Genomic DNA, 20190 nt, shown 5'->3' with positions numbered 1-20190 from the left:
GGGCGGTGTCCCCGCGAGGCGGGAGGGCCGCATCCCAGCGCCGCGACCCCCGGGGCTCCGCGACCCGCGGGGCTCCGCTGCCGCCCCGCCCCGCCCCGTCCCGCCCCGTCGGGGCCGCCGCGGCCGCCAGGGGGCGCAGGGCGCGGCCGCGCTGCACCATGGGAGCTGTGGTCCGGCGCGGCGGGACTCGCGCTCCCGGCGTGCACCGCGCGGAGGGGGCGGCATGGCGGCGTAGCGCGGGGCATGGCGCTGCTGCGGCTGCGGGAGGCGCTGCTGGGCCCGGCCCGTCTGTGGGGCGCCGGTGAGCGGGCGGGGAGGGGGTTGGGGGCCTGCCCCTCCCCCCCCCCCGGGACGGGGCTGGGAGGTCCCGCGGGCGTCACCCTGACCATGGGCTGGGGGATCCCTGTGGGCCTGACCCCAGTGGCAGGGTGCCGGCGGTCTGACCCTGGGGCTGTGCGGGGCCCTGAGGCCTGGCCCGGAGTGGGGGTGGGGGGCTGTGGGTCCCTGTGGGCCTGACCCTGGCTGTGGGGCTGGGGCTGGAGCTGGGGCTGTGGGTCCCTGTAGGCCTGACCCCAGCCATGGGGATGGAGCTGGGGCTGTGGGGTCCCTGTGGGCCTGACCCCGACCATGGGGATGGAGCTGGGGCTGTGGGGTCCCTGTGGGCCTGACCCCGACTATGGGGATGGAGCTGGGGCTGTGGGAACCCTGGGACCTGACCATGACCCTGGGGCTGTGGGGTCCCCAAGACTTGACGCTGACCATGGGGACACAGCTGTGGGTCCCTTGGGGCCTGACCCTGACTGTGGGGACAGAGCTGGGTCTGTGGGGTCCCTGTGGCCCTGACCATGGGGATGGAGCTGGGGCTGTGGGGACCTGACCATGACCCTGGGGCTGTGGGGTCCCCAAGGCCTGACCCCAACCATGGGGACAGAGCTGTGGGGTCCCCTGACTGTGGGGCTGGGGCTGTGGGGTCTCTGTTGGCCAGACCATGACTGTGGAGACAGAGCTGTGGGGTCCTGGGGGTCTCACCCTGACTGTTGGAATGGAGCTGTAGGGTCCCAGGGGCCTGACCCTGACCATGGAACTGGGGCTGTGGGGTGCCAGGGGCCTGACCCTGAGCGTGGGGATGGAGCTGTGGCATCCCCAAGACCTGACCCTGACCATGGGGATGGAGCTGTGACTGTGGGGTCCCAGGGGCCTGAACCTGACTGTGAGAATAGATCTGTGGGGTCCTTGAGGCCTGACCCCGACTATGGGGATGGGGCTGTGGGGTCCCAGGGGCCTGACCCCAACCATGGGGACAGAGCTGGGGCTGTGGAGTCCCAGGAGCCTGACCCTGACCATGCATCTGGGGCTGTGGGCTCACTGGCATTGTGAACCCTCCACTGGGACAGAGCTGGGGGCTATGAGGATCTTTCTGTGTCACGACCTTCCCCCCCCTCGCCCCCCCAGGGCTAGAGATGGGGGCTATGGGTGTCTGGGGGTGCTATCATTTTCTTTAAGGGTAGAAATGGGGGTCTCTGGGGTCCTGTCCCAGCTGTGGGATAGAGCCTGCCTGCTCTGATCGTTGCTGGGGTCCTGTCACTGCAGCAGCGCTGGGGTTTGTGGCATCCCTGGGGTCCTTTTCCTCCAGGGGCTTAGAGGCAGGGGTGAGGGAGGGGTCCCTGTTGCTTGCTGGCACAGAGCTGCCCCCGCCCTTCTGTGGCACTGCTGCTGAGGTTGCTGGGGCCTGCAAGCTGAGCTGAGAAATGCTGCTTGCTCTCTTCCCTCTGTGCACTCCCTGCTACCCAGCTGGGGCGTGGGGCGGGACTGTGAGGCCGTGAGCAGTGTAAGGGGTGAAGCTGCCTCTGATCTCCTGGTCTTCGTGGTTTTCCACTGCAGGGATCCCATGGAGTGTTCTCAGGATCTACTCCTCCGCTAGTGCCAAGGAGAAGGCGAGGAGAAATGCCATCTGCGAGAGGACAGAGCTGCTGGAAGGTGAGGTGGGGAGGGTTGCAGGGGTTTCCCTTGTTTGGTGTTCTGGGAGGTTTTCTGGGAGTTTTCCCATTCTCTGTAGTCATAAAGATATTTGGGACTGGAAATACTTGTAGCCTGGGCAAGAATGTGGGGCTTCCCATGGATTTGCTGGCCTCCTTGAGCAAGTTCTGTCCTGTTTTAAGGACCTGGAGGCTCACCCTACCCACTGGGAGCATTGAGTTGCTGTAAGACACAGAGTGGTCCTAAGGGATGGTAGAAGAGTCCCTCCAGGGCATGTGAGGGCCCTGCGGACTGACCTGGAATGTGCTCTGGCTTTGGGCTCTCTGCCTGAGTGAGCTGAGGCCATGAGGTCCTTGGAGAAGCCCAGTGAAGTGACCAAGCAGCAGGTTAGACAAGTGTGAGCTGGTGCTTTTTCCCTTGCAGTGTCATTGTTGGGTTCCCCGGGATGCTGGGATGGGCCACAGTGTACAGGTAGATCCCAGAAAGACAGTGGTCAAAGCACTTGATTGCTGGGAGGAGAGCTGGCCAAGGAGGGCAGAAGTCCTTTTGCAGACCCTCTTGTCCTGGGCGCTTCTGGAGGCGAGGCCCTGGGGTAGGACACAACCTTCTGTCGTGCCTTGCATCCCTTCACCTCTCTTTGGCTCTGTGTTCCCTGGCAGTGCTGAAAGCTCGAGTGAAGCAGCTCCAAGCCAGTAACGTCCCGGAGGTGATGGTCAACAAAGTGGAGCTGGCCCCGCTGCGGCATGGCAGGTACCAGGACCCGCTGCAGAAAGTGGTGGCTCCCAGCCCTGCGAAGGAGCAGCCCGCTCCCAGGGGAATGGGTGAGAGCCTGGGCCATCCCAGAAGCTGGGTCGAGAAGTCAAAGAAGGAGATGTACATCCGACAGCTGAAGGTGGAGAGGAAATTATCCATTGCTGCCTCCCAGTTGGGTCTGGAGAGCCAGGCAAAGGCCAAGGGGAAGGCCAAAGCCCAGGCAAAGGCCAAGGGGAAGGCCAAAGCCCAGGTGAAGGCCAAGGCCAAATCTGAGGCCCAGGTGAGCCTGAATAGCCCAAAGGCAAAAGCGGCTGCTGCCCAGCACCAGAGCCACGCTGGCTCCTGCAGCGTCTATGCCCACAGCAAACCCAGGGTGGCAGCAGTGAAGGAGGGTGCGAAGGTGAAGAGGCCTCGAAAGGTGCTGGAGGACAGTGACAGCAGCCAGTACAGGGTCCTGCAGCAGACCATCCAGTCCAACCTCGAATGCTTCCTGTACCTGCAGCAGCCAGAGGCGGCCGAGAGGTTCCTTTTCTCGTACCACAGATCCCCTGTGAAGAGAAAGCTTTTGAATGTCAATGCGTACAACATCGTGATGCGGAGCTGGGCAAGAAAGGTACTGAGCTGTGAGCTGCTGCCTTGCCCTGGTTGCCAGTTTTTCTGGGTGGCCGAGGGGGAGAAGGAGGGGCTGGCTCAGGAGGAAGAGCCTCATGCTTGTAGAAGCAGCGCTCGTGGTTTTATCTGTGTCTGTCACATCTGTCTTCAGCAAATGTTCAAGGAAGGCTTGGCTTCTGCTGGGAGGGATGGAGCTGGCATGAAGCCACAGACCCCTGTGAGGTGGCAGTGAGGGGAAGGATGGGATGGGGCAGGACAGACAGGGCTGTATTTGAACAGGAGCGGAGGGGTGTGAAGCTGTGACTGGGGGCTGCTGGCGTCTGTGCCCACAGCCTCCTTCCCTTCTCATCCACAGGGCCAGTTGCAGCGCATCAACCAGCTGTTTTCCATGCTGGAGTCTGTCGGCCTCCGGCCCAGCCTGGACTCCTACGCAGCAGCGCTGGAGTGCATGGGCCGGAATGAGTTGTCTGCCAAAGCCATCCAGAGGTAATGCCCTTCACCTGCTGTCAAGGGCCACCGAGGCCTGGGGCAGCATCTCCGCAGCCTGCTGCTTCACTGGGAGAACTGGGAGCTCGCTCTGGGGAGGAGATGCGCTGGCCCAGGGTCGGGAAGACCTGTCCCTGCTGTGTGCACGTTTAGGTGCTCTGAGCCACTTCTTGTGGCCAGATTTAGGGGTGGGCAGAGCTCCTGCAGTGGGTCCTCCTTGCCACCCCCAGCTGCCAGGGAGTTTTTCTGAGATTTTGCAGAGATACAGGAGGTGAGAACAACCTTGCTTCTGGCCAGAGTTGTCTGTCCCCGCCTCAGCTGTCAGAGCTGGGCTGGCAGCAATCTGTCTTTGGTCCAGTACTGCTCGGTTCTGCACCCATCCTGGGCACCTCTGTCCCGGTGGCCCCTGCATCGCTGCCCAGCAGGAATGGCTTCTCCATTCATTTCTGTACCCCCTCTGTGGAGTTTGCCCTTCCTGGTAGGCTCAGCCGAACAGCCAGCTCTTGCAGGTTGCCAGCTTTCTGGAGGAGTGTGATCAGGAAATTCAGATGGATTTCATGGAGCATAATGGGCAGAGTAAGCATCAGACCCAAAGTGAGGAGCTGAAGAAGCCCTGTGAGATCCAGGCAGGCTGGGTCTGGGGGCAGCACCTGAATCTGTAGCCCAGCCAGCTGCCTTGCCAGAGGATGGAGAAGGCTTTCTCGTGATCTGCTAATGCTGCACAAACACCCTTGGGTGGTTCAGGGATTTATCACTGGCCTGTGTGTCCCTTGGCTGGCTAACAAGTTCTAGATGCCTCTGAGAGAATGTCTTCCAGTCAGCTGATTTAGAAGTGACTGGCATTGACTTTCCAGCCTGGGTGTGTGGGTGTTGCGTCAATATGGCAGTACACCTGTAGGGCTGTCTACAGGCAGATGTTTATAGCACACCTGCACGGATTTGTCAACCCCAAGCCTCGCTAGGGTGTGTGTGTGTTTCCCCACAGCTGTTCCTGCTTGCTGGCACTGTGTGGGTGCGAGCCCTCGTTTCTCTCCTCCTCCTAAACGTGCTCTCCCAGTTGGACATGGCAGTGGTGTGGCCTGGAGCGCTGAGCCTGTGGCAGGAGCATGTGAGATGAGGGTTTCTCGCTCTGCTCTTGGACTTTTGGGGTCCCTCCGAGGGTGTAGGGTGGGAGTTGCTTGTTTTAGCTCGGCTGCTGTGGGGTAGTTATCGGAGAGAGTGGCTCTGCAGAGATGGAGAGCTGTTCATCACCGAAGCTCCCGTGTGCTCCCAGACGTGCCGAAATGCAGCTGGGGTGTACGCAGCAGCAGGACTTGGTGTGTTGCGGTTCTGGCTCAGGGTGGTCTTTGTCATTTTTTGGGCTCTTAATGCTTTCCCAAAGCTGCCAGGGGCTCCCTCTTGCCCGTTTAGCTTTCTGTGGGTGATGGGGGCCTGGCTGGTGTCACTGTCACTCGGGTCTGCCTGTCCTCCCTCCAGTGTCACCCGGCACAGGCTGGGCTAGTCAGCAGGTGGGGCTCTGGGCTCTGCTGTGCCCTGGACGCCAGTTCCAGCCCGGCAGAACCAGGACATGGTCCTGCAGCATCCTCTGAGGGGCTGGGCAGTGGGAGATGTTGGTGTGGGCAGGGGATTCTGGTCTCTGGCAGTGATGGGGGCTCCAGGGAAGAGAACTTCCTCACAGGTGCTGCAGCCACTCCTGATGCTTAAGCTGTTCCTCCTGCAGCCGGGTGAGCTGTGCTCCTATTGCTGGCCCCCAGCCTCGGGGCGTGAATCGCAGTCCCCTGCCCCTTTGCCCACGCTGTGACCAGCCCTGTGGGTTCCTTTCTGCTGGAGGGGAGAGCCGGGTTATTTGAGGGTGAAAGAACCTGCATCTTTTTGCTCAGTCTCACAGTGGCAGTGGAGCTTAGCCTCCCATCCAAGCATGAAGGTGAAAGCTGCCTGCTCAGCAGAGGTGCAGGGTGGAGGGGTGGATAATTGATCGCTGTAACACGAGACGGGTGACCTTGTAAGGACGAGCTGTGCTCTGGAGGCAGCTCCCACCCCAGCAGCTCCTGCGGCCCCTAGAGCTGGCTCCTGGCTGTGTGCGGAGGGCAGGGAGAGCTCCCGTGTTCTTGCAGGGCAGCGCCCTGCTGCCAGGCTGCCTGACGGTCACGCTCTTGGAGGACTGGGGCATCTATCTGCCTGCTGCAGGTTTCCCAGTTACGCCCATTTCTGCACTGTTCTTCCCCGGTCTGGGGCTGTGCAGACGTAGACTCGGTCAGGCACAAGTTGCTGCAAAGTTTTCAGCAGTTGCTGCATGGAGCGTGCTGTGAGGAGCAGGAGAAGGGCATGGGCATCCCAGGGCAAGTGCATGGGACACATCCTGCTTCCTGGGTCTGTCAGAGCCTTTCTGGGGAGTGTGAGAGTTTTGCATCTTCCTGCAGCGACGCTGGTGTCAAGGGTGACACGAGGAAAGCTGCTGGGAACCACCCGGTGTGGAAAGGCCCCACCAGCTCTCTTGGGACAGCCTGGAGCTGTGTATCGGTCTCCTGCCCTGTGCTCAGAGCTAATTCTTGGTGGGTGCCAGCCCCCAAGCCCTGCTTTGGAAGAGAGTTTCGGTTGTGTGGCTGCCAGGGATTTGGGAGAGGTGGCTCTTTGTCCTGTGGCATGTCTCACACGGGCCTGGGTGATGCTGTTTGAGTGCAGAAGTGGGGAAGGAAAAACCTGATACGGTCAAGGCCCTTGGATCCTCAAAAGGGAGCACCCCCATCTGGGTCCACCATGCTTATTCTTCTGTTTAAAAACTTTGTTCTTTGCTTCATTATGTGCTGATTTCTGTACAACACGCGCACTCCCCCGTGAAAGATAAAGCCTGCCTTACCTGCCTCTCTTCAGATGTGTGCAGCAGCTGAAGGAGGATGGCTTCTGTGTGGATCAGCTCTTCCAAAAGTGCCTGTTTGAGGAAGATGAGAAGGAGAAGGTGCTGAATGCCATCAGGGTTGTCCAGCCCGACTACCAGGTGCCCCCTCCACCCCAGCCCCAGACCTGCAAGTCTTCTCTGCTCCAGGACTTCTACTCCAAAGTAAGTCACAGAGCTCAGGGGTGTCTCTGCAGCCTGGGGAGGTGTGGGAGCTGGGCAAATGGTGTTCACAGGTGTCCTCAGATCCAGACCAGGACTGTAACATAGGAAGAACTTTTTAGCCTGATGCCTGCTCAATAGCCCACACAAATCATCCAATGAGTAGCCTCGCCAACAGCCTTACAGGGGAACAGAGAAGGGCAGAGGGCTGATGCGGGGGGCTGGAGATGACCCTCGGTGCACTGGAGAGGGTGTTTGGGGGATGCTTGACCATGACACAGGAACAGAGCAGCCTCTGGAGAGGCCTGTTACTCCTGGGGTTTGCCAGCCAGAGACCTCAGATCTCTGGACCCAGAGGACCCAGAAAGATGCCTTCAGCAGGGACTCAAACCACATGCCTCTTGGAGGGAAGCTGGGAGAATGAACATGTCTTCTCATCCTCTGGCTTTTTTTTTTGTCTCACTTTATTGTCTCACTCTTATTGCAGAAGAATATGGTGTCATACCCCAAGCTGGACTTCTCGGTGCAGGAGTTGCAGGAGCGCTTTCAGCAGCAGCTGGAGATGGAGCTGGACAGCACCATAACCATTGAGTCAGTGGAGTCAACAAAACCTCTGACCCCGAAAGCCATTAAAGCGGTAAAGCTCAGGGAGTCTGGGGGCTACAGGTCTGGAGGGAAGGGGGTCAGTTCAGTGCTCAGGACCTTGTGGGAGAGGTGCAGGGGTCAGTGGCCAAAGAGGAGGGCAGCTCCCTGGTGACACACTCTCACCGCAGCATTACTGTCTTGCTTCTGTTTCTGTGTAGCGTGAAGTGTTGGCCACCCTTCGTTCCCAGTGGCATGACTCCATCCTCCAGGCCCTGCAGAAGTCGAAGCACAGCATGTCTAACCTCAAGTCGGTGTCAGGGTACAACATTCTCTACCCCTACCTGTGCCTGTTGCCAGATGAGGAGTACGTGGGCATCATGCTGCAGGTAGGACCCTGCCCTGGTGTCATGGGGCTGCCACAAAGCACTGATGTCCCGCTTGGGCCGGCAGAATTGGAACATGAGCCTCAAAGTTTGCCCAGGTTTTTAGGTTCAGGCTCTGTGTGTCCTGTGCCGAGCAGCCAGAGAAGCCCCTGCTCTATCCTGGCCATGTTTCCTTCCTCCTCATCTGCTCAGCACAGTGGGAATCAGCATCTTTCTATGCTCCCTGCACAGGGACTTTAACTCACGCTTTGTCTCTCTGCTCCATCTTTCTGTTCCGCCCTCCTTAAGACCCTCTTTGCCTTCCCCTTTCTCAGATCCTCAACAGCCTCTCTCCACAAGGAGAATCCCTCACTGTCTTGGCCAGGGACCTGGGCTCCAAAGTCTACAACAGATATGTCACCCAGAGGAAGCTGCACAGCTGCCAGCTGGAGAAGGTGCAGGAGGTCTATGAGGAGTACATCCACCTCCTGGCAAAGGACGGCCAGGTGGGTGCACTGGGGAGAGGAGTGGTCCTGGGTTCTGTGGGTTACAGAGCAGCAGAGCGGAGACGGGGAGAGGCAGTTTGTCTGTCCACCTCCTCACAAGCACAAGATCTGGGTTCTGGGAACCTGCTGCTGCAGGGGCCAGCAGAACCAGTAAGGCCCCATCTCGCACTCGGCAGGACCCCTGCCCCATGGCAACTGGCAGGTTGGTTTTGGCAGAGCAGTGGTATTTCTGAGCTGGAAGGTTTTAAACCGGCAGAGTCGACCCCTTGGAGACAGGCGTGCCGTGCAGGAGAGCGCTGGGGCTTGAGGGGGGTGCGCTTTGCAGGGCAGGACAGGACAGGAGGGCAGAAAGGGGCCACGACCACCGATCTGGGCAGCTCAAGGGCTGGATGAGTTCCCGGAGCTGAGTGCACATGGCATGGCAGGGGAGGGTGGATCTGCGGTCTGGGAGGGAGGGTCAGGGTGGTGTGGGGACAGGGTGTCAGCACAGGGAGGTGGTGAGAGGCTGGGCTTTGCAGCGCCACTGTCCTGGCCTGCAGCAGAAGCAGGTTCTTGCCCCAGCAGTGTCAACTGTCCTTCCCCAAATACCCCTGTCAGGGAGGGTCCTTCTCAGAGCCACGTTCCAGGTACATAGATCGCATCCAGCAAACCCCCTGGGAGCAGTGTGGTTGGCCCATCCAGCTGATCCGATTTTCTCCTTCCACCTCCCTCCCAGCCTGACAACTATTTGCCTCGGGAATATTGGGAGAAGCTGGTGGCGGAAGCAGGCTTTGGGCCTTCTCTGAACTTGAAGGGCTGCAGCTGGCCGTACGTGCTCCTCGTGCGCCTGGGCATGTACATGCTGGAACTCCTGGTGCAGTCTGTCAAGGTACCCAGGAACATCCTCAGTCCTCACCTGGAGCCCAAGCTTATCCCCGTTCTCTACCACGTCTACTCCTTCCGCAGCAGCTGGCAGGTGAGCCTTGTCCTGGGGGCTCTGGGGGCTGCGCAGGTCACCTCTTCATCGGAACCTGGCCTTTGCAAGGCCCGTTTCCTTCCCTGCTGCCTTTCCTGCTTGGGATCACTTTGAGGAGCCTCTGGTTCTGTGCAGACAGTGTCCTTACTTAGCATGACCGTTCTGTAGTGGGTGACTGACCACATGCTCTCCAGACTCCATCCTTAATCCTCTGCTGCTGACCTTCACCTCTCTGATTCTCCTCTCCAGGTTGGGCTGATAAGGCCCCATCCCATCTTCTCCCAGATAGTGTCAGACGCTGCAGAGACCATGCTGACCTTTAACTCCTCTGCCATACCTATGCTGTGTCCCCCGCTGCCCTGGACCTCCCCCCATTTTGGTGCCTTTGTCCTGAACGACACCAAGTTGATGCGCTTTGTGGATGGGGCCGTCCAGCACCAGCTGCTCCTGGAGCAGTGTCCTCTGGTGAACCTCCACCCCGTGCTGGATGCCCTGAACCAGCTGGGCAACTGTGCCTGGAAAATTAACCAGCCAGTGCTGGACATCATCATCTCTATCTTCAATGACAAGGGTAATGAGAAGCTGGACATCCCACCGCCCCTCTCTGAGGCCCCCAAGCCTCCTGCTGTTCCCAGCAATTCCTCTACCTGGAACAAGACCCAGAAGCACGAGATGTTGCTGTGCAAGAAGAAGATGGCTGAAATGCACAGCTTGCGCATGGATGCGCTCTATAAGCTTTCCATCGCCAACTACGTCAGGGACAAGGTGTTCTGGTTTCCTCACAACATGGATTTCCGAGGCAGGACTTACCCTTGCCCACCTTATTTCAACCACCTTGGTAATGATGTCACACGGGCCATCCTGCTTTTCGCAGAGGGAAGGCCACTGGGGCCCAAGGGCCTTGACTGGTTAAAGATCCACCTCATTAACCTCACTGGGCTGAAGAAGAAGAACTCCTTGCACGAGCGGCTGGAGTACGCCAATGAAATCATGGAGGAGATCCTGGACTCGGCCGATCACCCGCTCACGGTATGTGGGGAACAGCTGGCAGGGCTCTGCTCACTCTTGGGGTGGAGTGGGGGGACCCTGAAAAAAGCTCCTAGAGCCCGCAGCAACCCCCGGGTGGGTTGGGAGATTCCCCTCCAGTGACCAAACTGAAAAGCAGAGAAGTTCATCTGCGTTGAAGCCCAAATGGGAATTGTCCAAATATGCTAAGGAAAAAAGGGATCAGTGACATCTTTAATTTCAGACGACACTTAACCGTTCCTCTGATTTAGTGTAGCTTGTATAAACTAAAATAAAATGGAAATCAGGTCGATTTTGAAGCAGAAATGTTTTGAAAGGTAACATTTTGAGAGGAAAAAGGGAAACAAAGCGTTGCAGAGTTTCCTAAATAACACACTAATAACTGAAAACACAATGAATTTTTAGGGAAGCGGAGGCATGGTGGGAAGAGGTGCCTTGCCCGGTATATCCCGGGAGCGTGGAGGCTCCGGGCTTTGCCTGGGGTGCCGCAGGAGCACTGCCTGCTCCTACCAGCCCGTGGTTTCTTGTTCTCAGGGCAGGAAGTGGTGGATGAACGCTGATGAGCCCTGGCAAGCTTTGGCATGCTGTATGGAAATCGCCAAAGCCTCGAGGTCCCCAGATCCAGCAGCCTACGTCTCTCACTTCCCTGTTCACCAGGTAGGAGCCCAGCAGATCTGCATGGCCTCTGTGGCTGAGCAGGGAGGGAGGAGAACGGGCAGGGCAGAAGCATCCAGGTCTCCAGCGCTGCATTTACTACGCCATGTGGCCAGGCTTTCTTAGGACTGGGAGTGCAGTCTGCAGGCATCTTGGCTTGAGAACTTGAGTAATTTGCTGCTGCGTGCGGTCACTAATGAGCCAGTACAGTCAAGGAAGCTTTGCTTCCTTTGGCTGGAGCAGAGCCTGTCTGGGAGATCGCTGTCAGCTGCCTGCAGGGTGAGAGCTGGGCAAGTCTTACCTTCTCCAGCTGCAGGATCGGGACTGGAAGTCAGCCCAACCCCGGCTGGGTGGGACATGGCATGGTGCATGGCAGCACCTGCCCATCTGAAGTGCTCAGGGCCGTGCTGAGGCTCTGGGTGCCTCTGCTCCACTCCGTTCTGGGGCCGTGCCGAGGCTCTGGGGTGTCTCTGCTCCGCTCCGTTCTGGGGCCGTGCCGAGGCTCTGGGTGCCTCTGCTCCTCTCCTGTTCTGGGGCTGGAGCCAAGCAACTCCGCAGGAGCCAAGAAGTCAGGACCTCTAAAGAAGGGCAGCGAGACAGAGCTGATCTGTCCCCTGCGTTCAGGGATGTGGCTGTCACCCTGTGCCCTGTCCTGGCTTGGTCCCAGATGTGCCCACACTCGAGTGGGGCAGGTGCTTGGTGCTCAGCTCTCCGAAGGCCTCTGTCCTTGCCAGCCAGAAAGAGGAGCCAGGCAGCCGCTCCGTTACCCAGCGCTCAGCCCTTTCTCCCTGCCACGTCCCAGCAGATCTGCAGCTCTCCCCACAGCTGCTGCCCAGCTAGCTATCTGTCTGCTGATAAACCCCTTACTGCATGGGAGACAATGATTAATTGTTTTCCTGGTGAGAGGGGTTTGCTCATTTATCTCATTAGAAGATCGGATGGCCATAATGAAGTGAGTGTGTGGGAGAATGGGGGTGTATTCTGCCAGTAGTGATGGTCTGGAGTATGTATGAGACAGTCTAAACTGATACTGTTATGACAACAAAAGATCAAGAGAGCAGTTGAGGGGGTGTGGAGGGTGCCATTAATGAAATTGAAGCAAGGACTTCTTCTGGAGGGCACCGGTGTCTCTTTCCACCTGAGTCATCAGCGCTTGGTTAATAGAGGCGGCTCTTCTGCCACGGCGGGGCTGCCAGAGCCCTGTCAGTTCGCAGCTCTGCAACTTGCTGCACTGCAGGGGGAGGAGGGGGAGAGGAGAAGAGGGTTGCTCCTGCTGGCAGTTGCAGGCTCCCTTTGACCAGAGCCCAAGCACAGCAGGAGTGGGGATGGCCCCAAACGGCAGCAGCACACCTTCTGTGAGAAGCGTTTCTGCTGGTGCTGTTTGGGGAGCAGCAGGACCTTCCCACGCTGTCGTGCAGGTCCTGCCCAGCTCATCCAAGCTGATCTTGGTCCCGGGAGGGCTGTCAGGGCAGCTGCTGTGACAGATTGGTCGGCGTGCCTCTCTGACTGCAGCTTTGGGAAAGGCTGGGTCGGGGCTGGCTTCTGTCAGAAGGATGTTTCTTTCCATCAGCCACAGAGCAGCGGCAGCACGGCTAGCTGTAGCCTCCCAGTCCGCTGTGGCTGGCTGAGCTTCGGCTTGACCTGCCTCTGAGGCTGCTCCTGGGTTTTCTGAGCTTGTTTTCACTGCTGGCTCTTGGGCTTCTTTTTAACATTGCAGACAGATTTACTGTTTTCCAGGAAATGTTCGGTTTTTCAGTGTTTCCATAGAGCTCGGGTGTCTTTGAAAATTCATGGAGGGGGCAGTGTGGTGTGAGGTTTTCTTTTTTTAAACCTCATAGGCAGCAGTAGTTTGTGATCAGACCCAGACAGGAAAAGTGCCCAGAAGGAAAGTGGAAACTGGTGTGGCCACGTCAGGTTTGCAGCTGATCTCCCACTCTGAAGAGAGAGGGGGGGAATGGCAGTAACCTGCTGAGCCCAGCGGATCTGTGCTGTTGAGCGGGGCTCCATCCACACGCTAACACCTTGTTTCCACCCTGCTCCCTTCCTGCGCACAGGACGGCTCTTGCAATGGTCTGCAGCACTACGCAGCTCTCGGCCGGGACCTTATTGGTGCCATCTCTGTCAATCTGATGCCCTGCAGTGTCCCCCAGGATGTCTACAGCGCGGTAGCCCAGCAGGTGAGGTGCAGTGGGGACATGGGGAGGTGTCCTCTCGGTGCTGCTGCCCCTTGCCACCATGTTGCATGGGGTCACTCCAGCTCCCAAGAGAAAGGTCGAGATGAGACCAGCATGCAGAGGACTGGGAAAGTGTGAGCTGGTCAGAGGCAGAGTCTCTCCTCACAGAGGAGATCTGTCCTCACAGAGGTAGCTGTGAGAAATCCACTGGGATTTCTGCTGTCCTCACTTCTGAATGAAGTCTGGGAGAAGTAGGGTAGAGAGGAGGAAGAGAGCAGAGAATGTTCCTCATCTTTTGATCACAACTGGCCCACAGGTTATGGGGGTTTCTTTGTTTGACCCGGGTAGGAGGGAGCATGGAGAGATTCAGCCCTTGGTGGTGCTGCTGCTACGTATTCAGTTTTCCTGGCAAGACATGGTGTGAAATGAGCCTGCTGGGAGGTGTGCTGAGATCTACCAGACTCCCTCAACTGGTGTTGAACCCCTGGCTCTCCCTTCCAGCTCTTGGCATGTTTTGCCCAGGCAGCACTGCACCAGAGGGCAGGAGGAGCACACAGAGGGAGTGTGGTTTGCGGTTTGCTCAGAGTTATCATCAGGGGTGGCAGAGGGGGGAGAACCTGAGTCCTGAGCCGCAGTCCTCATGATGTCTGGCACCAGCCAGCTGCCAAATAGACACCGCTCTGCTGAGGCAGCGGTGGAAGGCTCTGCAGGCACGGTTATCTGTGAGATGCAGATGCCTCTTGATTCCTTCAGCAGATGATCTCTGTTAGCCAGGGCTGGTGCAAATGGGCTGCAGGGTTTCTGATGGGAGTTCGGGCCAGTCAGTGCACAGTCTCATGTGGCCCCCCTGTGTCTCCCCCAGCCGTGGAGGGGGCTTGGGCCAGCATGGCTTGCCATGGGGCTGACATCCCAGGGCTCTCTCCTCCTCAGGTGGAGGAGCTTCGGAAGAAGGATGCTGAACACGGGGTGAAGATTGCCCAGGTACTGCAAGGCTTCATCACCCGTAAAGTGGTGAAGCAGACGGTGATGACAGTGGTGTACGGTGTCACACGCTATGGTGGGCGGCTGCAGATGGAGAAGCGTCTCAAGGAGATTGACGAGTTCCCTGAGGTAGCGTGCCTGCCCTGGCCTCCCCCAGTAGCATTTTGCTCAGCTCTTGGTCCTTGCTGGGAGAGGTGCCTGCACTGCCCTTCCTGTGGGTTTCCTTCCTGCCTTGCTCTCTCCTTATCACCCCAAATCTCAGCTAACAGAGGGACATGCAGGATTGAGCCCCCTGTGGCTTGTCCAGCCTGCAGGCGAGCTGTCTGCCAGCACGTGTGGGTGGGGAGGGAGCCCTCAGCTGGGGCTGCTCCTCACACCTCCTGGGCCCAGCTTGGTGGCATAACAGCCTCAGCTGGTGGTTCAGATGCAAAACAAGGTTTGTGGCTGAGCTCTTCCCTCTGGTAGTGGCTCGTGTCTTAGCAGAGCTCTTGGAGGCTTGTTTCTCGTGACACCTGTTTCTTGTTCTGTGACCCCACCGTGAAAGTGTCCTTGCTGAGTGGGTGATTTGCGGTAGCAGGTTGGTGCTGGGAGCGTTTCTGCTGTGTGTTACATTCCTGGGGCGGATGAGGCAGCGAGAGCGCTCCTGTTCATCCAGGGACGTTACGCAGAGATCAGCCTGTCCTCGGACAAGGAGCCATCTGAAATGCTGATCTCAGCCTCCCTCCATCACAACCCACAGCCAGCTGTCTGCAACAGCTCGAGACTTAACACTGTCTGTGGTGGAGGCAATTTTGAGGCGCCAGGGAGCAGGGAGATGCTCTTTTAGCTTACCTTAGGTTCCATCACTTTGCTCCCCTTTGCCTGACCCCTTGCTCTGCCTCTGGTCTGTGCAGGAATATTTGTGGGAAGCATCTCACTACCTTGTAAAGCAGGTTTTCAATGGCATCAAGGAGATGTTCTCAGCAACTCGAGACATCCAGGTAAGGTGCCTGTTGGCTCTCTGCCTTTTCTTCCCTGGCCCACCCATACATAGACCAGGGGATGCTCCATGGGGAGGGAGAGGTGGTTCTTCTGGGTCCTGGCCCAGAGAGGATCCTCCTGTCCCAGCCCAGAGGTGTGGGATTGTGCCTGGCACAGGGCTAAACTCCCCTGTAAGCGCTGGACTGTCACAGTCAGAGGCAGGAGTCAGGGTGGCCTGTGCTGGGAGGGGATGGGGTCTCCCAGCTGCCCATACTAACTCCAGCCGCTTTCTTCCCTGCTTCCCTTTGCTAAAGAACTGGCTGACAGACAGCGCCAAGCTCATTGCCCAGTCGGGACGGACAGTGGAGTGGGTCACGCCGCTGGGTCTCCCCATCGTGCAGCCCTACTATCGGTCCAGATCCACCGTGGTAAGTATCTGGTGTGCAGGACCCATCTACCCCTCCCTCTGCCATGGTGGGGAGCAGGGAAAGGACAACCAGGCTTTCAGGCAGCAAGCTAAAGCCCAGCAGGCTGGCATCGCTTGCAGGTGAGCCTGCAGAGCAGGTAGGATTTGTGTGTGCAGGCATATCCTCCGGCCTCGTCGCTTCCTGCAGAGGCAGGAGTGTGTGGGTGGGCTGGTGAGGGAGCTCTGCTGCTCCCGTCCCACTCAAGCAGCTGGGGCACGGGCCTGTTCCCCGCACTGAGGAGCCTTCCTCAGGGCTCGCGTGAGTCAGTCTCGCTGCTCTTGCCTCCCACACGCTGCTGCACTGACTCACATCTCCCCAGTCTCGTCTTCATAGCCGCTCACCTTCAGGAGGTATTCTCTTAACCCTCACAGGGGTGAATCAGCGTATTGCTGGGAAGGGGTGAAGGATGCCTGCCAGCATCCTCAGGAGGGGAGGCAGGCAAGGTGGCACTGAGGAGTGACAGCTGCCGTGGAGGCTGGGATGCCCTGGAAAGGTCCCTGCCCAGGCCCCTTGTTGCAGCCAGGGATGTTGCCTGCGGAGCAAGTAGCTCGTGGTCGGTGCAGGCCCCTCTCCAGAAGTAGGGGCAGCGCAGGGTGACAGCTGGTCCCTTTTCTCTCTCCCTGCAGCTGAACTGCAGCATGCAGAACTTGAGTGTGAAAAGCGTCAACAGCAACCAGTAAGTATGAAACCATGGTCTTCACTGAGCCCTTGCTGTCCCCAGCCTGTGCCCTGGGGCAAAGCCACCTCAGTGGAACCTGCCAGCAAGTGCCAGAGCTCCTGCTACCCTATAAGCTGCAGAAAGCCAGCCAGAGGAGCAGGGCCCGGTGCTTCAGCAGGGCCTTGAGGCCCTCCAGGGCTGCCCCCATCAACTCCAGCTCTCACCTGGCACTGGCTCTGTGCTGGCACTCTCATCTTTGGATGTGCCTCAGCTCCTCGCATCTCCCACTCTGTGCTGCAGGAAGCCCGATACAATGAAGCAGAAGAACGCCTTCCCACCCAACTTCATCCACTCCCTGGACTCCACGCACATGATGCTCACGGCTCTGCACTGCTTCAGGTAGGGAGTGGGCAGCAGGGCTCTTCCCTGGCTCCGGGACTCTCTCCCTGCTGGGAGAGCATCGCCAGGGCAAGGCATGTGATGTGGGAAAGGGGTTTCCTGGGTGGGTGGGCCTTCTGGCAGAGAAGGGGTGAGAGGAGGCAGCAGGGCAGGAGCAGGGAGATTGTGGGGTTAGTGGTGTCTGAAGGTCGGCAGGCACTGTGCAGGGAGCGCCCCTCCTCGTGTGGTCCCTGCTTGTGTCCCAGCAAGAAGGTCTGCATGGGGTAGGGGACACTGCAGAGATGGGGGCTCTCAGCACTACTTCATGGCACCTTCTGCTGCCTCCCAGGCAGGGTCTGACCTTCGTCTCAGTCCACGATTGCTACTGGACTCACGCGCTCACTGTGGACATCATGAACCAGGTAAAAGTGTGCTCCCGGGTCCCTTGTGAGCAGGGATGTTGCTGATCTGTCCTCTGGGCACCTGCCAGCCCTTGCCTCCCTTGGGCTTTGCTCCATAGGCCGATTTATTTACCCAGGTGAGGTGAACCTGGGGTGCTTGCTGGTGGTTGCAGCTGATTTCCTGGTGCCAGAGCCCCATCTCCTCCCCGCCCTTGAGGGAGCATGTAGGGGAGAGCCTGCGTGCACGAATCAGTGCTACACACGGCGCTTGGCAGAGTCTGTGCCTCTGTCCTGCCCTGGGCTCTTTCCCCTGGAGTGCTGCGAGGGCTGGTCTATAGTAGACTGAAAAATGGGGGTCAGCTTCTGCTTCCTGCCCCCTAGGCTGATTCCCTTCCCCCCTTGTCCGGCGCCCACCCTTCCCCCTCTTGCCCGCTGCTTTCCCTGCCCCTCGTTTCTAACCTGCCTTGGCTGAGAAGCTCTGAGGGGAAGGAGGGGAAAACGCCTGTTAACACACGACTCACCGTGTCTCCCTGGATCAGATCTGTCGGCAGCAGTTTGTGGCTCTGCACAGCGAGAAGATCCTGCAGGATCTGTCTGAGTTCATGCTGGAGAAGTACTGCAGGTATTCCTTGCCTGGTGGTGAACTCCCACCACGCTTTTTCCTACCCACACCGATTCCCCGTCCTGGAGATTGTGCCCAGATGCTCACAGGTTGTGTCTCACGGTCTGCTGGGGGGGCTGCTCTGGAGGGATGCTGTGCTTCCTTCTTGACTGACACCCAAATTGCCTTAGACCTCGGCGTGAAAAACAAGGTGTCTGCATCCTTTGCCTACAGAGCTGAAGGAGGGTTTGGTGCCTGAATCCCTCGGTGGGCCTGGGGCGGGTGGTGATGTCTGTGCCTTGGGTTCTCCATGGTGAACAAGGTGGGAAGGAGCGGTGAAGCCACACGTAGGGTCGGGCCAGCATGTGGCCCCCAGTTGCCACCGCAGAGCCAGACAGTGCAGACCCAGTCCTAGGCAGGGTCTGTAGCTTCAGCACCTGCCCAGGGATGTTGTGGCAGGGGCTGGGCTCCCCCGGTGAGGTGCGTGATGTGTTTTGGAAGAGGAATTTGGAACAGGATTCATTGTTAGGGGCTGGCGCTGGGGAGCAGAGGAGGGTGCACCTTCTCCTAGAGCTCCCCTGTTGATTTTCTTTCTTTCTGGTTCCTCCAGTCCCGGCAGAGAGACTAGAGCTCTCTGGCAGAAGAAACTGATGGAGCAGCTGTCAAATGTCCCCAAGACAGGTAGGAGCACAGGACAGGAACTCCAAAGCTGAGGAGCAGTTTGGAGATGAGGGGAGTGCGATGGGCAGCGGCCCCCAAACCCCCTGACCTCATGTGGTGTCTGAAGCCGGCCATAGCGTGGGTCTGGCCATAAAGCTGTCCCCTTGGACCAGGTTGTCCTGCCTGTGCTGGGCTCTGGGGCAGGGCCTTAAGACGTTTCCCTGTAGCATCCCTGTGGGCAGTCCCTGCCCTCCCCGGAGCTGAGCTCCTGGCGTTTTCCCTGAGTTGACCCAGCTTGTCCCGTCCCCCGTCTTGTTCCTCTCCCATCTGTTTCCAACCATGAGGCATTTGCCTGGAGATGGGAGTGAGGCACTCATCTTGGTAATTGCCAGGATCTAGATGTTATACATGCAATGGGATTAAGGCAATTAGTTTAACTCCTTCTAATCTCCCGGCCCTGCCTCTGCCAGACCATCTGGCTAACCTCTGTTCTGCCATTGCAAAATGGAACAGGCCAGCGCTCTGCTGTTGAGCAGCCGCTGTGGTCAGCCCCAGAAGCAGCATGATCCAGTGGCAGGGATGGTTTGTACCCTCAGGCCGTGCGCTCCTCTTCCTTCCCTGCCTTGCTGCTGTTACACGCTTCTGTCTTGCTCTGCTGACCAGTCCTGGATAAAATTGGAGGGACGGCAGTTTCTGGAAGACCTCTAAGGTCCCTGCTGTCTTCACCCCCTCCCTGCATCAGGGGCTGAGCTGAACTAGTTTTCTGCAGGAAGCTGAAGCAGGGCTCGCGGCAGCTTCTCTCCCAGTTGCCCCATCTCCTCCTGGCTCTCCTCTGACCTCTCCTCTCCCTTGCTTCCCCCAGGCCAGTTCAACCTGGAGAAGGTGATGGATTCCACCTATTTCTTCAGCTGAGCCCTGGCAGCCGGCAGGGCCCTGGACTACCTCTGGAGTGCTGGCTGCCTCAGAGGCTGCAGTAGGCGCTGGCCCCAAGGCTCTGTCCTGCGTCTCATCGGGAAAGCGGGTGCAGCTGCCAGTACAGTAAGAGATCCCTGCCTGACACAGATGCCGAGGCAAACTGGGACTCTGCGAGGAGCGCGGGAGCAGCCACAAGGTGCCGGTGGGGGCCAGGGTGTCTGCACTGTTTGCTGTCACTGCCTGTGTCCCAGGCAAGGGGAGAGGGCATCGAGCCCTGGGGAGGGCTGCGCCTCTCTGCTGCGGGGTCAAAGGGGTGGTGGTAGACGGGGCTGGCTCCCCTCAGTCCTCACCCTGGCATGATGCACCTGCTGCTGCTGGGAGCTCCAGTTTGGCCTGGGTGCCATCCCTCTCCGCCAGCAGGGCTCAGACCTCGTGGGGTGTTTGGCCCCTGCCTGGAGGGGCAGGCAGCTGGCTGTGGCTGCAGCGTGAGCCTCCAGCCCTGTTCTTGGCCACAGGGCACATGCTGCTCTCCGTGCCCTGCTCCTGCTGCTGGGCACTATCACCGCTCTACTGTAGTGCAGCCTCTGCAGCTCCTCACTCTCATTTCCAGGGATCGGTTTAACTTCTGCTCACTGGCTCTCAGGCAGGGAAAACCACTAACACAGGAGTGGAGGTGTACAATACTGTAAATAAAACATTTTTTGAAATACTAGGTGGCAACTGTGTCCTTCTAGGCATCTTTGCCTGAAGTCTGCAGGGTGCCTGTGTTCTTGCCTTGTCTTCCTGGGGAGGTGGGAGTGATGTCTCCCTAGACTGCTGCTGTTTTGCTGACTGGTTGGGCTTTAGTTACTCACAGAGGTGTCACATTCTGAAAATGCTTTTGTAGCAGAAATAGGCAAAACTTTCCCGCAGCCCAGAGCTGCAGTGGTAGCTGGGCTCTTGCAGGGGCTGGCTGCAGCTGCCTGCCCCTTGCAGTTTTAGCCAGAAGCCTCCTGTCTTGCTGAGACTCTGGCCTTCCAGCCTC

At 58.6% G+C, this 20190-nt stretch overlaps 1 protein-coding gene across 2 annotated transcripts; it reads left to right on the top strand.

The window, feature by feature from the left end:
- Positions 1 to 202: 202 nt before the first annotated feature.
- POLRMT (RNA polymerase mitochondrial) lies at positions 203 to 19875 on the top strand. 2 transcript variants are annotated; one of them, XM_055806136.1, is made up of 21 exons: positions 203 to 301; positions 1882 to 1977; positions 2637 to 3343; positions 3698 to 3828; positions 6700 to 6886; positions 7371 to 7520; positions 7687 to 7854; positions 8166 to 8336; positions 9052 to 9291; positions 9541 to 10320; positions 10852 to 10974; positions 13026 to 13148; positions 14076 to 14255; positions 15020 to 15106; positions 15401 to 15514; positions 16180 to 16229; positions 16512 to 16610; positions 16939 to 17011; positions 17530 to 17612; positions 18202 to 18272; positions 19114 to 19875. In XM_055806136.1, exons 1-21 carry the CDS (start codon positions 244 to 246, stop codon positions 19161 to 19163), a joined length of 3741 nt encoding a protein of 1246 aa, XP_055662111.1. In that variant the 5' UTR covers positions 203 to 243; the 3' UTR covers positions 19164 to 19875. The 2 variants fall into 2 exon arrangements, with proteins under 2 accessions (XP_055662111.1, XP_055662112.1); XM_055806137.1 differs by lacking the exons at positions 14076 to 14255; positions 15020 to 15106; positions 15401 to 15514; ... (4 more) ...; positions 18202 to 18272; positions 19114 to 19875 and adding an exon at positions 13494 to 14064.
- The last annotated feature ends 315 nt before the right edge of the window (positions 19876 to 20190 follow it).

The sequence above is a fragment of the Falco peregrinus genome, chromosome 5 (genome assembly GCF_023634155.1).
Source record: "Falco peregrinus isolate bFalPer1 chromosome 5, bFalPer1.pri, whole genome shotgun sequence".
Taxonomy (NCBI): domain Eukaryota; kingdom Metazoa; phylum Chordata; class Aves; order Falconiformes; family Falconidae; genus Falco; species Falco peregrinus.
This window is presented reverse-complemented; position numbering and strand designations above follow the sequence as displayed.

What these genes read in the sequence shown, in the direction of transcription:
- POLRMT (XM_055806136.1), top strand. Translation starts at nt 244, where the DNA reads ATGGCGCTGCTGCGGCTGCGGGAGGCGCTGCTGGGCCCGGCCCGTCTG. An exon ending in GAGGACAGAGCTGCTGGAAG is followed by an intron (nt 1,978 to 2,636) that starts GTGAGGTGGGGA and finishes GTTCCCTGGCAG; the next exon opens with TGCTGAAAGCTCGAGTGAAG. An exon ending in CGGCCGATCACCCGCTCACG is followed by an intron (nt 10,321 to 10,851) that starts GTATGTGGGGAA and finishes TCTTGTTCTCAG; the next exon opens with GGCAGGAAGTGGTGGATGAA.